General features: G+C 44.9%; 1 protein-coding gene across 2 annotated transcripts in view; it reads right to left on the bottom strand.

Annotated features, from left to right (window-relative positions):
• The window catches only part of STIM2 (stromal interaction molecule 2), a 139,844-nt gene that overhangs the window by 24,091 nt on the left and 100,235 nt on the right, over positions 1–15,518 (bottom strand). For both annotated transcript variants that reach the window (XM_075346944.1, XM_075346945.1), the window contains exons 4-7: positions 10,745–10,856; positions 3,211–3,326; positions 2,953–3,130; positions 760–937 (exon numbers count right to left, since the gene is read on the bottom strand). In XM_075346944.1, coding sequence (XP_075203059.1) covers positions 760–937; positions 2,953–3,130; positions 3,211–3,326; positions 10,745–10,856 — 584 coding nt within the window. The remainder of the gene's footprint in view (positions 1–759; positions 938–2,952; positions 3,131–3,210; positions 3,327–10,744; positions 10,857–15,518) is intronic.

The raw sequence follows: 15,518 nt of genomic DNA, 5'->3' as shown, positions 1-15,518 counted from the left end.
TGCACCTTGGGAAAACCTTATTATATCTTGAGACAAAACCTTTTTTAAGAAGCTTTCTCATATCCATACCAAATCCCAAGTATGGAGTTTCCTACTGACCCTATGAACAAGGATGCCCGGTCCTCCCATGCCGTGGAGAAGGTGGTCGCTCTCTAATTGAATGGGAGAGATGGAAGTAGGGAGAGCGCGGTATGTCAATGTGTAAAGGTGGCCTTACACGCTACGATTTCGCTACAGCGATCTCGTTGGGGTCACGGAATTTGTGACGCACATCCGGCCGCTGTAGTGATCTCGTTGCTGTGACTCCTATGAGCGATTTTGAATTGTCGCAAAAACGTTCAAAATCGCTCATCGGTGACATGCCCCCTATTCCCAAATATCGTTGCTGATACTTGGGCGATGTAGTTCGTCGTTCCTGCGGCAGCACACATCGCTATGTGTGACACCGCAGGAACGAGGAATCTCACCTTACCCGCCAGCAATGAGGAAAAAAAGGAGGTGGGCGGGATGTTCGTCCCGCTCATCTCCCCCCCTCCGCTTTGATTGGGCGGCCGCTTAGTGACGTTGAACGAACCACCCCCTTAGAAAGGAGGAGGTTTGCCGGTCACAGCGACGTCGCTATGCAGGTAAGTACGTGTGACGGAGGTGCGCGATTTTGTGCGCGGCGGGCAGCGATATGCCCGTGTCGCACAAACGATGGGGGCGGGTACGCACGCTAGCGATATCGGTACCGATATAAGCGGCCTTAAATCTATATACCTGGACGAGCTCCTCTTCTGCATACTTCAGTCTGCTGAGCTCACATTCTGCTCCTTCCCTCAGTTCTCGGAGACGCTGAGCTTCTCGCTTTGCGTCGCTGATCTCGTCCATTAACTTGCGCTCCAGATTTTGTTTTTCTACAGCGACGGTCCGGTTCTCTTCCTGAGCTTTGTCTAACCTTAAAGAGAATGAACAAATGCAATAGTATCACAATTTCAGATGATCTTGGTATGACTATAGCAAATAAAAAGACAGAAAAATAAAAACCCCGCACTAGTCCTGCAGAAATATCTACAGCCAACGCTTACATCAGGCAAAACTAACGTGCTACGAATGCCAATACACTGTAAAGGAAAAAATGGACGGAAATGAATAAGACATTTCAAAGTCTGTGTATCCTGGAATTAAGTGTTGTGGCCAAAAGACAACTCCTGAGAATATGTCCGTCATAGGGAGTCGCTGACCTGAAGAGCCCAATAGTGTATGTAGTAAACAGCACAAAGCGTAATGCTGCAAAGCCTACACCTGCCTACAGACTATGCAGCAAGCAGTAAAGTGTGCCACCAGGTCAATAATGAATAACATATTCAAAAGTTCTGTAGATTTTGCCATCTATGTATGATATAATTATTATTATTATTATAGCGCCATTTATTCCATGGCGCTTTACATGTGAAAAAGGGTATACATAGACAAGTACAATAATCATCAATACAAGGCACAGACTGGTCCAGGAGGAGAGAGGACCCTGCCCGCGAGAGCTCACAGTCTACAGGGGATGGGGGACGATACAGTAGGTGAGGGTAGGGATGAACGTGCGGTGCTAAATCAGACTGAAGGTTACTGCAGGTTGTAGGCTTGACGGAAGAGGTGGGTCCTAAAGTTCCTTTTGAAGGCTTCCACGGTAGGTGGGAGTCTGATGTGTTGGGGTACAGCGTATGGGGGAGGTATGGAAGAAATCTGTATGTGATTGTGGGAAGAGGAGATGAGAGGGGAATAGAGAAGGAGATCCTGTGAGCATCGGAGGTTGCGTGCAGGTAAGTAGAAGGAGACTAGGTCACAGGTGTAAGGAGGAGACAGGTTGTAGGTGGCTTTGTATGTCATGGATAGGTGTTTTGAAATAGAGTCTTTGGGTAATAGAAGGCAGTGAAGGCTTTGGCAGAGAGGAGAGGGCGTGGAATAGTGGGGAGACAGGTGGATTAGCTGCGTAGCATAATTTAGGATATATTGGAGGGTAGTAAGAGCGTTAGAAAGAAAGCCACAGAGCAGGAGGTTGCAGTAGTCCAAGCGAGAGATAATGAGGGCATGAAGTAGTGTTTTTGGACATTCTTGGTCAAGGAATGTACGGATCTGGTAAATATTTTTGAGTTGGAGTTGGCAGGCTCTGGAAAGGGCTTGGATATGTTGCTTGAAGGAGAGAGCAGAGTAAAGGGCTACCCCCAGGCAGCGTGGACGCAGGACTGGGGAGAGTGTGCAGCCATTGACTTTGATGGATATAAACATATTAGAACACGTAACATCTTCCATCCACCAATACCAATGCCACTTAGAAGAATTAGCTACTAAAAAGAGGTCATGTACCAAGGAATAAGTAAATGGATTCAATCTTAGGGGAGAAAACAGAAATGTTAATGCAACTCATTGGCCGTAATGGACATTGTCATGAAAACGGTTAAAGGGGATGTGCAGGTATGTGATCAGGCGGGGAGAGATCTTTGTAGTGGAAACCACCACAGCGCTAGCACTTATCGTACAGTCCTAGCTTGGTGTCGGACAGCTCTGCAGCTTCACGCCTTATGTCAGACCGGAGCGCACACGCCGGTGTACAGTCGCAAGTTATAATGTGCAGAGATTCCCTGTGTATGCAGCAGTGGAGGCTAAAACTACTAATTTGCATTTGGTTTGAAACTTATTTATATTTTTAAATAGAATTTCACTTTCCTGTTACTGACATGCAAAGAGGAAGCTGAAGAACCAGAAAGACCAAATATGAGAACCAGGTACTTTCTGTAAGTCAGTAAGCCTGTGTGCAGATCAGCATATGTTAGGTCAGTTCCACACTGACCGAGGTTCATCAATGAAAATTACATGATCTATTTTACATCGGAGAGCAGTGTGTAATGGTCTGCATCGGTCAGCACCGGACGGGCCCGATAATTCCAACACTCGCCTGGATACGACAGTCTTCCTTACCGTTCCTGCAGCTCCAGCAGACTGAACTCGGCCTTCTGCAGCCCCTCCAAATCCTTCATCATCTGAGCTATGTGCTCCTTGGACGTCTTGTTCTGCGTGTAGGCAAACCAGCACCCACCAACACCAATCACTATAGAAATGGTCAGGACAAAATCCTTCACCCAGTTATGAGGGGGGCCTGAAAAGCAAGGACCTCCATGAGTCAAGACGAAACACGCCTCACCGCCCGATCACTATGAGCGGAGCCTCCATACTCACGTGTTAGCGGCCCAAACAGAACCACATCCAGCGCCTTCAGGTGAAGCTTCTGCCTGTGGCTGCGATCGATGATTTTCAGCTGCGAGATCATAAATAGCGGCTCGTTCACAGCTACTCTGTTGGGAAAATAACAAAAAATATATGAACTTTTTAATACATCAGATTATATCAAAAGAACCAGAAATCCAGCCCAGAATCATTACATGGACACTGCAGTTTATACTGAACACCACAAGGTCATCTCCATCCTTCCCTCCAGCATTGGCCTCAGACTGCTCCTCCTGCCAGAGACATTGCACTGCTCCTACCTAATCCTAAACACCGGGTGCTAGAGAGCTATGCAAGAGGCTGCAGATCGCAGCACAATGGGGTGCGGCTACTTCAGAAGAGGGTGCATCATATAGGAGGGACGTCATATCGGAGATCTGGACTGGTACTACTGTCGGTACGACACTGCTGGACAAGAGATTCTCCAAAACCCAATACATGCTCAAATAGAGCCTGTGCAGACAGAATGACTGTTCAAACCAAGCACAGTTGCTCTGTGCACCCTCAGTGTGGCCAACCAGTTTATTATGCTTTCACTAGGTTTTCTGCTTTTTTTTTTTTTTTTTTTTTACAGTGTACCTTTCCAAAGAGGTGGTAAGGTGCACTGAACCGGTCTGCCATCCCAAGGGTGCACATATATACTGTGCTTGGTTTGAACAGTCATTTTGTGCTTTTGGGTTTCCTTTGGCCACATTCACATGTCCAGCAGTTATTTTCGATTTTTTTTAATCTATTTTAGCGTGACAAAAAAAAAAAAAAAATAAACAAAACATTCTAGTACAGGATCCATTCATTTTAATGAGGCTGGAGATATTAAATGTCTTCTGTTTCCCTCCTTTCTAACTGCAACGGTTTTTCAGCTATGTATAAAAAGAAAAATGTGTCTTCAAAACTTTTATATCCCATCCAAAAAATGGAAAGCAAATAGAGATTTATTTTTTTACATTGCAGACTATGGGAAATGGAGGACTATGGATGGTGATCTGTTGCGTCATCAGAGACATCGATAGAGATGGATCCATTGCTAACAAAACCAGATGCAAAATGGAAACAGTGTTTGCTCAGTCTGTAACTGATCCAATGTATTTATTTTTTTTTAATAAGGGATCCTTTACAAAAGCATAACAACTGGGTGTGCCAGCAGAGCCTTAAAGGGGTTGGGTGCCTATCCTTAGGATAGGTTATTAATATCGGATTGGCACGGGTACTGTATGGCGCACCTCCACCAATCAGCTGTTCCCGATGCAGGCAGCGGCTGGAAATGCTCAGCTGTGGAGGTGCACAGCGCAGCCCCTTTAACGGTATAGTGGCTGCGGCCAGGTACATCTGCTCCTACTGATATCAATAGGGGGCGGATGTGCAGTCCCTGACCCCGGCCACCATAAAGCTGACGGAGCTGTGCCGTGCTGCTTTGTAAATACTTCCGTCCGCCGCCAGCACTGGGAACAGTTGATGGGCGGGGGTACCGGGTGCCACATCTCCACCGATCAGATATTGATGCGTTATCCTAAGAAAAGCCATAAATGTAAAAGTCCGAAACAATCTCTTTAAAGTAGAAAGACCTGTTGAGGTTTCTCAGCAAACGTCCTGGAATATTAGTCCACAAAGTAAGCACGTCATCCGTCTGCTCATGAGATCAGGAAATAATGAGGCCACGTAACGCCGGCACAATGTATTTACAGTTAGGTCCAGAAATATTTGGACAGTGACACAAGTTTTGTTATTTTAGCTGTTTACAAAAACATGTTCAGAAATACAATTATATATATAATATGGGCTGAAAGTGCACACTCCCAGCTGCAATATGAGAGTTTTCACATCCAAATCGGAGAAAGGGTTTAGGAATCATAGCTCTGTAATGCATAGCCTCCTCTTTTTAAAGGGACCAAAAGTAATTGGACAAGGGACTCTAAGGGCTGCAATTAACTCTGAAGGCGTCTCCCTCGTTAACCTGTAATCAATGAAGTAGTTAAAAGGTCTGGGGTTGATTACAGGTGTGTGGTTTTGCATTTGGAAGCTGTTGCTGTGACCAGACAACATGCGGTCTAAGGAACTCTCAATTGAGGTGAAGCAGAACATCCTGAGGCTGAAAAAAGAGAAAAAATCCATCAGAGAGATAGCAGACATGCTTGGAGTAGCAAAATCAACAGTCGGGTACATTCTGAGAAAAAAGGAATTGACTGGTGAGCTTGGGAACTCAAAAAGGCCTGGGCGTCCACGGATGACAACAGTGGTGGATGATCGCCGCATACTTTCTTTGGTGAAGAAGAACCCGTTCACAACATCAACTGAAGTCCAGAACACTCTCAGTGAAGTAGGTGTATCTGTCTCTAAGTCAACAGTAAAGAGAAGACTCCATGAAAGTAAATACAAAGGGTTCACATCTAGATGCAAACCATTCATCAATTCCAAAAATAGACAGGCCAGAGTTAAATTTGCTGAAAAACACCTCATGAAGCCAGCTCAGTTCTGGAAAAGTATTCTATGGACAGATGAGACCAAGATCAACCTGTACCAGAATGATGGGAAGAAAAAAGTTTGGAGAAGAAAGGGAACGGCACATGATCCAAGGCACACCACATCCTCTGTAAAACATGGTGGAGGCAACGTGATGGCATGGGCATGCATGGCTTTCAATGGCACTGGGTCACTTGTGTTTATTGATGACATAACAGCAGACAAGAGTAGCCGGATGAATTCTGAAGTGTACCGGGATATACTTTCAGCCCAGATTCAGCCAAATGCCGCAAAGTTGATCGGACGGCGCTTCATAGTACAGATGGACAATGACCCCAAGCATACAGCCAAAGCTACCCAGGAGTTCATGAGTGCAAAAAAGTGGAACCTTCTGCAATGGCCAAGTCAATCACCAGATCTTAACCCAATTGAGCATGCATTTCACTTGCTCAAATCCAGACTTAAGACGGAAAGACCCACAAACAAGCAAGACCTGAAGGCTGCGGCTGTAAAGGCCTGGCAAAGAATTAAGAAGGAGGAAACCCAGCGTTTGGTGATGTCCATGGGTTCCAGACTTAAGGCAGTGATTGCCTCCAAAGGATTCGCAACAAAATATTGAAACTAAAAATATTTTGTTTGGGTTTGGTTTATTTGTCCAATTACTTTTGACCTCCTAAAATGTGGAGTGTTTGTAAAGAAATGTGTACAATTCCTACAATTTCGATCAGATATTTTTATTCAAACCTTCAAATTAAACGTTACAATCTGCACTTGAATTCTGTTGTAGAGGTTTCATTTCAAATCCAATGTGGTGGCATGCAGAGCCCAACTCGCGAAAATTGTGTCACTGTCCAAATATTTCTGGACCTAACTGTATCTCCGGAGTGATTGCAGAACGGCCGACCTGCCATCAGACGCCTATGTGCACAATGACCGGTCACCCTGGGTGGGCTCCTGCAGTCACCTCCACTGTCGATATGTCACCTGGAAAGCTTCGTCTGCCCTCTGTCAGGCAGATACATGGAGGAGCACGAAACAGGAGGATTCTCTATGGAGTCACCATTCTCCTATAATGCAGCAGGGGTCAAGTAAAAATGTGGTGGATGGGGAAGAAGTCATGGTTTGAGGTCATATTCTACGGTTTGGGTTTAAACTCATTAGTTCCAGAGAATGGAACAAAATGCAAATGACATAGATAATTGCTGTCACCAAAATGTGATTTTACCGCACAGTCAACAGTTTAGGAAAGGCAGAGGGTCGGGAGGATCAACTCCCTATCATTCATAAAAGCAGATGATCACTAAGCAAATGTCCATGTATTTTTGGCCTCAATGTTTAGGCCTTTCAGTTGTGTTCTTCTGTCAAGTATTGATGTTTGCCTGTATCAGCTAGGTGACAATCATTACGGCCGTCGATGCGGAGGCAGTCGCTTTGTGGGAACATACTTAGGGGACAATAACCTGCAATCGTCTAATCACTTGATGTGTATAGTGAAAGTCAGACTCCTTTGAAGCACAGCCACAGGCAGGTTTCAAAGGAATGCTGCTATGTGAAGCAACCCATCGGTGACCCACGTTCACGTCATGAGTGCACCGATGGGAGCTTAAAATGGCGCACCTCCATGAGTTTGGCAGCATGATTGAACAGGTTAACAAACGTGGACGGAGCTCCACTCCACCCTTGTCAGTGGCAGGTCCTAGCTATAACAAAAAGCCATTACCTGCAAGTCATGGGGTGAGCTCACTCCATACACCTGCTTACGACCTGCACCATGTACGGCGGACATTATGAAGGGGTTAAATAACATCAATATATTTACAGTGCTTTACCATTCAGATGGGATAGGACATTGCACAGTAACACAATTCTCATAAGAGTTTACAATTAGGGATGATCGAATACTTTAATTATCCGTCTTCGCGAATATTTTCCAAATATCTCACCGCTATTCGACTATTCGCGAATATTCGATGCGCAATGTAAGTCTATGGCAAACCCGAATAACAACTATTCGGTACTATTTGGGCTTCCCATAGACTTACATTGCGCATCGAATAGTCGAATATCAGCGAGGTATTCGGAAAACATTCGCAAAGCCAAATAATCGAAGTATTCGATCATCCCTATTTACAATCTATGAGGAAAGAGTGGAGACACAAAATGGTAAAAACTGCTTGTTGTGTAAGTAAAGATATTCATGTAAAGCTGCATGATCCAATTCCCAATCAGTATCTGTATATGTCCAGATATAAAGTGCTACTGAGTGCATGGAGGGTGTTGAAACAAAATTTAGTCCTTTCTAATGTCGAAAATAAATAAGAAGGAAAATGGAGAACTGAACTATTAGATTAGCGAAATGATGTCATAGGCCAAAAACCAGATTGTGTGTGGTAGTGCATGCCAGAGAACTGATGTAGCACAAGAGATGTTCTGGAAATGGGTGTGGAAGTGTCGAATTATAGATTATTTAAGTCTTGGATCAATAGCAGAACAGAAAGTATGGCTAGGATGGGAAAACATAGATGAGGTATGAGATGTAGAGTACAGCAGAACTGTGGAGAGCTTTGTGATGGAGTGTGATAAGCTGATGATGTGTTCTGTAGCTGTTAGGCAACCAGTGCAATGACTGGCACAGAGTGGCGGCATCTGTGTAGTAGCTGGAGACCGATTAAAAGTGGGCTGCAGTAGTTCAGACAAGAATGAAGGCAATGGTAAGAGTTTATGCCATTTTAAAAAGGTAAGAAAAGCTTTGATTTTGTTTTTGAGTTCCAGGTAACAAACAAGGGATTGACTAGAAACATGGAGTGAAGGGAAAATCTGAGAGCGTTTGTGCTCTCTGGGACTTATGGCAGTAACTATTAACACGTAAATGGAAGTATCAGGTGTAGATAGGTTAGTGTGGGAAGAAACACAAGTTCAGTTTTAGAAAGGTTCAATTTCAGATAATCACTTGCATTCTGTATTTAAGCTGCATATTCAAAGAGCCGAAGACTTCTGTAAATTATTGATGTGTACCAAGCAAGAAGTATCTAAAAATACCAAGAAATTGATAAGTATCTGAAATATATACTCAAAGCTGGCCTTTCTAAACACACTCTTCCCTTAGCACTGAGAAGTCTATATTTACACACAAGACTTCTAGAAAATAAATGATTAGCGTCTCAACAAAAGGCAAAAACGACAGGACCGCGCTCCTCTTTTCCATCTGTGGAGGCACCTTTAGCATCAGCAAAGCAGCATGCACAACTTCACATCGCTTAGGCTACTTACACACTTCAGTAGTTTCAAATCCGCCAGGTCCGTCGTGACTGAACGACAGATCCGTCGTTTTTTAGCTGTCAACAGAAGCAACGGATGAGTTATTTCACAGGATTCCATTCACTGGAATCCTGTGAAAAACGGATCCGTCCCGTCCACGACGGATCCATCGTAAAACGGACGCAGAATGGATGTAACTATCTTTTTTTTTTTTTTGGACAGCCCAATGGGAGTGCCAGACATGCTGGGCATGCTCAGTAGAACATGACGAAATCCAGCACTGGATTCCATCGTGTGATGATTACGGCGGAATCCTGCACCATAGAAAACCATAACACCTCTTGACAGATTGCGACGGAGTCCTGCACATTGCGTTTTTTTGCAGCTCAAAAAAACGTTACAGTGTCCGTTCCTTCCGACCGACGGTCAGTCATTCCATGACTTCCAACGCAAGATACCGTATTTTCTCAAGGCAACGGATTGTGACTGATGGAAAGACTGAAGTGTGAAAGTAGCCTAAAGGCCACTTTACACGCTGCGATATCTGTACCAATATCGCTAGCGTGGGTACCCTCCCCCCCATCGGGTGTGCGACATGGGCAAATCGCTGCCCGTGGCGCACAACATCGCCCAGACCCGTCACACTACTTACCTGCCCTGCGACGTCGCTGTGACTGGCGAAACGCCTCCTTTCTAAGGTGGCGGTTCGTTTAGCGTCACAGCGACGTCACAGCGCCACTGTACCGCCGCCCAATAGAAGCAGAGGGACTGAGATGAGCGGGACGAACATCCCGCCCACCTTTTTCCTTCCGCATTACAGGCGAGGGGCAGGTAAGGAGAGGTTCCTCGTTTCTGCGGTGTCACACGTACCGATGTGTGCTGCCGCAGGAACGAGGAACAACTTCGTTACTGCTGTCGCACCGATATTAGAGAATGGACCCCCATGTCACCGATGAGCGATTTTGCACCTTTTTGCAATGATGCAAAATCGCTCATAGGTGTCACACGCAACGACATCGCTAAAGCGACCGGATATGCGTCACAAATTCCGTGACCCCAACGAGATCGCTTGAACGATGTCGTAGCGTGTAAAGCGGCCTTTAGGCTTGGTTCACATTTCCGTTAAAATGTATCAGTCACAATCCGCGGCTATGGTAAACAACGGCATCCGTCTAGCGGATTCCGTTGTGTCCCATAGACTTGTATTAGTGGCAGATTGCGACTAATGACCTTGCGTTGCATCCGCTGCGTCGCAGTCAGTCGTTTTTTGACTGACCGCCGGGAGGGAGCAACGCAGATTGTAACGTTTTTCTGGCCGTCAAAATTAACGCGCCACGCAGGAATCCGTCGACATCCGTCAAGCTTGTAATGGATGTCTATGGTGCTGGATTCCGTCGTAATCAGTCTTACAACGGAATCCAGGGCTGGATTCCGTCATGCTCTACTGAACATGCCCAGCATGTTTGGCACACCCACTGGGCTGTCCCAAACACAAACGGATCATGACTGATCCGTCAACAAAACGGACGCACAGCGGATGTAACAGACGCGACGGATCAGTTTTTTCACAGGATTCCTGTGAAAAAAATCCTGTGAAAAAACACATCCGTTGCTGACGGATTTAAAACAACGGAAATGTGAACCTAGCCTTACATGGTCCTGAAGTAGTGAAGTCTAACATGGCAACGGATTTAATTTCCCAAAGTAGCTTATAACAGTCCTTTCAGTTGGACAGATCATTATCTCCTACGAGGCTTGTGATGGTCCCTACCTTGGTAGAGTTGTTCCTTTGACCGAGTTTTCCCGGAAGGTCCTCTCATACTGCGGGAGCTCCACAAACTCAAACAACCACTGCAGCGTCTCTTCTTCTGTCCAGTTGTGAACTGCAGGAAAAGTAGAGTCCATTTTATGGCCAATCCTTTTACTTTTATTAAAGTTTTTCATTACTTTACACGCACATATTTTCGTACGGATACTCCCTTTTACAGCACCCAACAATACAAGTATTTGCGTAGTATCGTGGGTGTAAAACCCACCACCCACAAGTTAAATCAACACATAGAAAAGTTAAGGATGACAAAGGTCACATTACAGTTCAGCCTTTTGCACGCCTGGGCGACTTTACATATTCTCATATTTCACTATAAGGAGACGAAAACTACTGTCAGCTCCTGTATCCACATTACCATGAAATTCATCTGCGCGCTTATGTTCTCACAAAAATGAGTTGTGGACTGTATTTCTTCCATATTTTTTTTAGAGATCCACTTTGATAAAATGTAAAAGGATCATCATTACTTCTCATCCTTAAATCGAGCCGTGGGGAGGTTTATAGGACAAGATTGCCCCTTGGGAAAAGATGTATGCAAACAAGCTCCTCTAGAAGCGGTCTACCTATTGAAGGAGCTTCCCAACAGGTCATTGACCAAAGAAGTACTGAGCCTGGCAACCTGATTTATAGGGGGCCCATCACACCCAAAATACAAAATACTTAAACAGTTATATAAAGGACTCGGCACCAATAAAAAAAATAATACCAGTAGTATACATTTTAGTATACTGGTGGTAGAGAAATCAACTTTTAATCTATATGCAAATAGGGGGCTTCGGTGAACCCTTGGTGTGGCCAATTGCGCAGAGCAGTTTGCATTTTTAGCTCCCCCCTCTACCCTGACAGCCCGCTCTTCCTCAGGGTGAGCATGCGCACATACTCCGTGTGGGTGAGTCCTCCTTGGAGTGCGCACCGACACTGCAGGAGCCCAGAGGCACATACACAGTGTGGGTGCGCTCTGATCCCCGATTCATGCCTGCAGCCGCCGCCCATTGCACTGATACACCCACAGATGTAGCGAAACCTTCAGGGAGGAGATGACATTATGAGGGGGGCTCCTAGCGTCATTCCATCAGGGGTCAGGGAAACTAGCTTTGCCAATCAGGCTCAGGTCAGAGCTAAAAATGAGAATTGAGGGATGTAATTTTTAGGCGCATGAGCCTTCCCACCAATGCTAGCAGAAGCGAACGTAAATCTGAACTGACTTTACACTTCTGACCCACCAATACTCCCTCCCACCTCTCAGCAGTGTTGGAGAATGCACAGTCAGGTGGGCGGGGGGAGCAGTGAATATGCAAATTGTATTTACATACACTTGACTAGTGAATTCTAGGGGGCGTACAGCAAGATAACAGGATAAGGTAGAGCAATAAAACATCAACCCCTCCTTAGTAGTTAGTAGAGCTGTTTTGGCTGTTGCGACCTGCGCCAAACTTGATGCCAGACAGCAGCTACTTGAAGAGTTGCTCAGGAATCCTGATCCCAATTTGTAAATTTTGCTAATAAACCCAATTTGCAATGGGGTTGAATAATTGCAAATGGATATATACATCTACAGACACTCAGGATATTTAAGTAAATGGCTCGTATGTTGAGGAATTAAAGTTCAGTAAATCTTTTGGTTTGTTTCACGTGTTTCTTTACTCCTTGTTTCCATATGTGTCACCTTGTGGTTTTGCTGCCTTCAATCTGAGTCTACAATGTGCACATTGCAAAAGAGTGAATAATAGCGGGAGCAAATACCCAATGTGAATTGAATGTGATGTTTTAATAGGATTATTAAAAGTCACATACATTGCAAAAGATCAAGACAAAAGAAAAAAAAACAAACCATTGCATGAACAGCTGCGTGCAAACTTTTGACCAGTACTATATACAGAATTCACTTTTTTTATACAAATGTGAAGTTGTAAAAGCTTGGAGGATTGGGGAGAATACACCAAGGTACTATCTACAAAGTCAACATTTACTAGTGATCCAATCCCTCACATAGTGACAGGCCTTGTAGGAGTTAAAAATCCATATCACCTCGGCCATCGGGAATGTGAGAAGTATAAAGTGCGGCTGGCGGCCCCTGCACGGGGACCATATAAGGCAGAAGAGGTTCTCCTGTTATTCAATTAAATGGTCTACATCAGAGATTACAGCCGGAGCCTTCCTGAACGCAGATTATTATTTTTTTTTAATCTTTTCCAAACAGTTTTAAAAATATACATGATTCCAAAATGGAAGAGGATTATAGTCAGGAGCAAATACCGGACATTGGGGCTAGTCGAGGCCCCCCTGAAAACATCTGGGTGGTTCTTGGCCGTGAAGCACAAACCAGTACGGCTAAAGGCACCCAACATATCTAACCAGCAATGTACATAAAGACACAGTACTGTTCCTCTATGTGTATTGCTGGTTAGATATGTTGGGTGTCTTTCGCTGTACTGGTTTGTGCTTCACGGCCAAGAACCACCCAAACGTTTTCAGGGGGGCCTCAACTAGCCCCAATGTCCGGTATTTGCTCCTAACTATAATCCTCTTCCATTTTGGAATCATGTAGAGACTATGGTCACAGTCCTAAAAAGGGGTTGTTGAGATAAAATATTATTAAAAAGGGAACCCTCCCGTACCTCAGGCAACATGAACCAGAGCCGGATTGCACGATGGCAGCCAGGTATAGTTTGAAAAGCTAGCTGGGGACTAGAAGTACAGACCCAACTGGTTCTGAGGGGTCCATGGCCGGCTTCTTCCTGCCCTGGCTTCAGGTAATTGACAGGTCTCTTGTATGTGTGTACAGAGAGCGAGAGACCTGTCAATCACCTAGAGAGGTGTGAAAAATCCGGTGGGGGGGGGGCACCGCACTAGGTGCATTTGTGCAGCCAGGCTTAGCTTAGTGCTGCCCATGGTATGGGGGCACAATTCTAGTGACAGTTTAAAAGTGATATATGATCCTCATACCCACTTTTCTCCCAGAATGCCATTTCAGTGCTGCCCATTCCCCCCATTTACTCAGCATTTTGTGGTTCCACTCATCCAATCACTCCTACCAGGCAATCGACGGCTCTCTTGCATGTGTACAGAGAGAGTTAGAGACCAGTCAATCACCTAGAGATGTGAAAAAGCTGGCGGGGGAGCGCACCAGACTAGGACTGGCCATTCTCCCATTTGCTCCATGTTTTCTGGTTCCACTCATCCGACCCCTGCCACCGGTGATGACCCTCTGAAGGCACAGGTTAGCATTTCTGGCCATTTGTAGTGTGTCAATGGCAGAACCATGAAGTAGAAACCCGTATGGACCAAGCAAGCTCCGGAAAGGACCAGAAGCACATCGAGGATCCTTTTTGTGGATCATTTATATTTCTCGGACAACACTCTTTCATCAGTCACAGCTCAGATACTACAGAAACTACTCCTCAAGACGGCAGATTTGGAAAAGAAGGGAAGCCTTTTGCAGTGCTCTTGTCTGAAAACACTTTTTTCCCCGCATGTTTTGGTGAGGAATTAATCCCACAAGCCACAGCTTGCCCAGATTTAGTCGCTGGACAATGACTACAATCATTCATTGTACGCCATTTATCCAGATTAATACTCAGGACATTTTTGTGGATCACACTTACAGGCTGTACTTTAGCGCGGGTATATTTTGTAAGCGAGGATTTCCTTTCATCTTGGACTCCATAGTTGATTCTTTAATAGAGAAGTGTAATCCCTTGTTTATTCAACCCTATGCCGGAGAGTTAGGAAGTGCGAGACCCAGCCAAGCTTTTATGGGGACGTTCTGGAATAATATTTTCTGGGGAACTAAACATAAAACCTCAGCTCTCGTGGAATATGAGTAAAAAGCAACAAACCATTAATGGCCGCTCCCGCCTATAATGAGCTTCAGGACACAAATTGGAGTAACGCAATGGTGGTCCCGTCACTTATCCGCAGGCGCAGACACTGCCGATCAGGGGTGTTGGAGCATGTAAATTAGTGTCTGTGCACATGATATATTTTAGACACTGCGTTTTTCCCGAAAAATAACATTTCAGGAAAATGCCAGTGGTGTTTCTTCATTTCTCCGTCCATTCGAAAGCCTTTTACTGCTAGTTTGTGCTTTGTTTTTTCTCTTCTTTCCATTTTATATTGTATATATTAGTAGCACAGGCAGTTACCAATTAGTGGCTTTGAAAGCCTGAAGTTGTTATTAAACTAAAATAAACGGGGACTATACAGAGCAAGCAGTGGTACATTACAGTGTATATGTTCATTGTTTAGCACTTTTTCAGGCAGTTCCTTCCAGGTGGAATCTACCTAAAACAAAGCTGGAGTGCACATACCCTTAAAGGGATACCCCATCTAATCCGCATGGGCCTGACCGCTGAAAAGCCCAGAAATTGACTTTTCACCGGCTGCACGTCTTTTCACTGTGGCCAGATTTGTATTTGGAGATCTAAAATGTTTATAAATCTACAGGTAAAATCCACACAGATGGGAGGCTACAAAACATGGACTATATTCCCCACTTGATGAGTCATTATGGTGCGGTTTCATAAAAGCTTTTAAGTGGCGTAACAATTTAGAAAAGTCACAATTTTTACGCAAGGCACGGTTACGCGAAGATAACTGCAAGTATTAGTGTTGAATCAGCTCCGCCAAAATGGGCAGAGTTGGAGAAGAGACAGGGTATGGCCAAACCCGCCTGCCGGATTCATCTCTACCGACGTTTTGCCCACCAGAAATG

This window comes from Anomaloglossus baeobatrachus, chromosome 1, assembly GCF_048569485.1.
Source record: "Anomaloglossus baeobatrachus isolate aAnoBae1 chromosome 1, aAnoBae1.hap1, whole genome shotgun sequence".
In the NCBI taxonomy this organism is placed as follows: Eukaryota; Metazoa; Chordata; class Amphibia; order Anura; family Aromobatidae; genus Anomaloglossus; species Anomaloglossus baeobatrachus.
The sequence above is the reverse complement of the archived record's forward strand: the minus strand, read 5'-3'. Positions and strand labels throughout refer to the sequence as shown.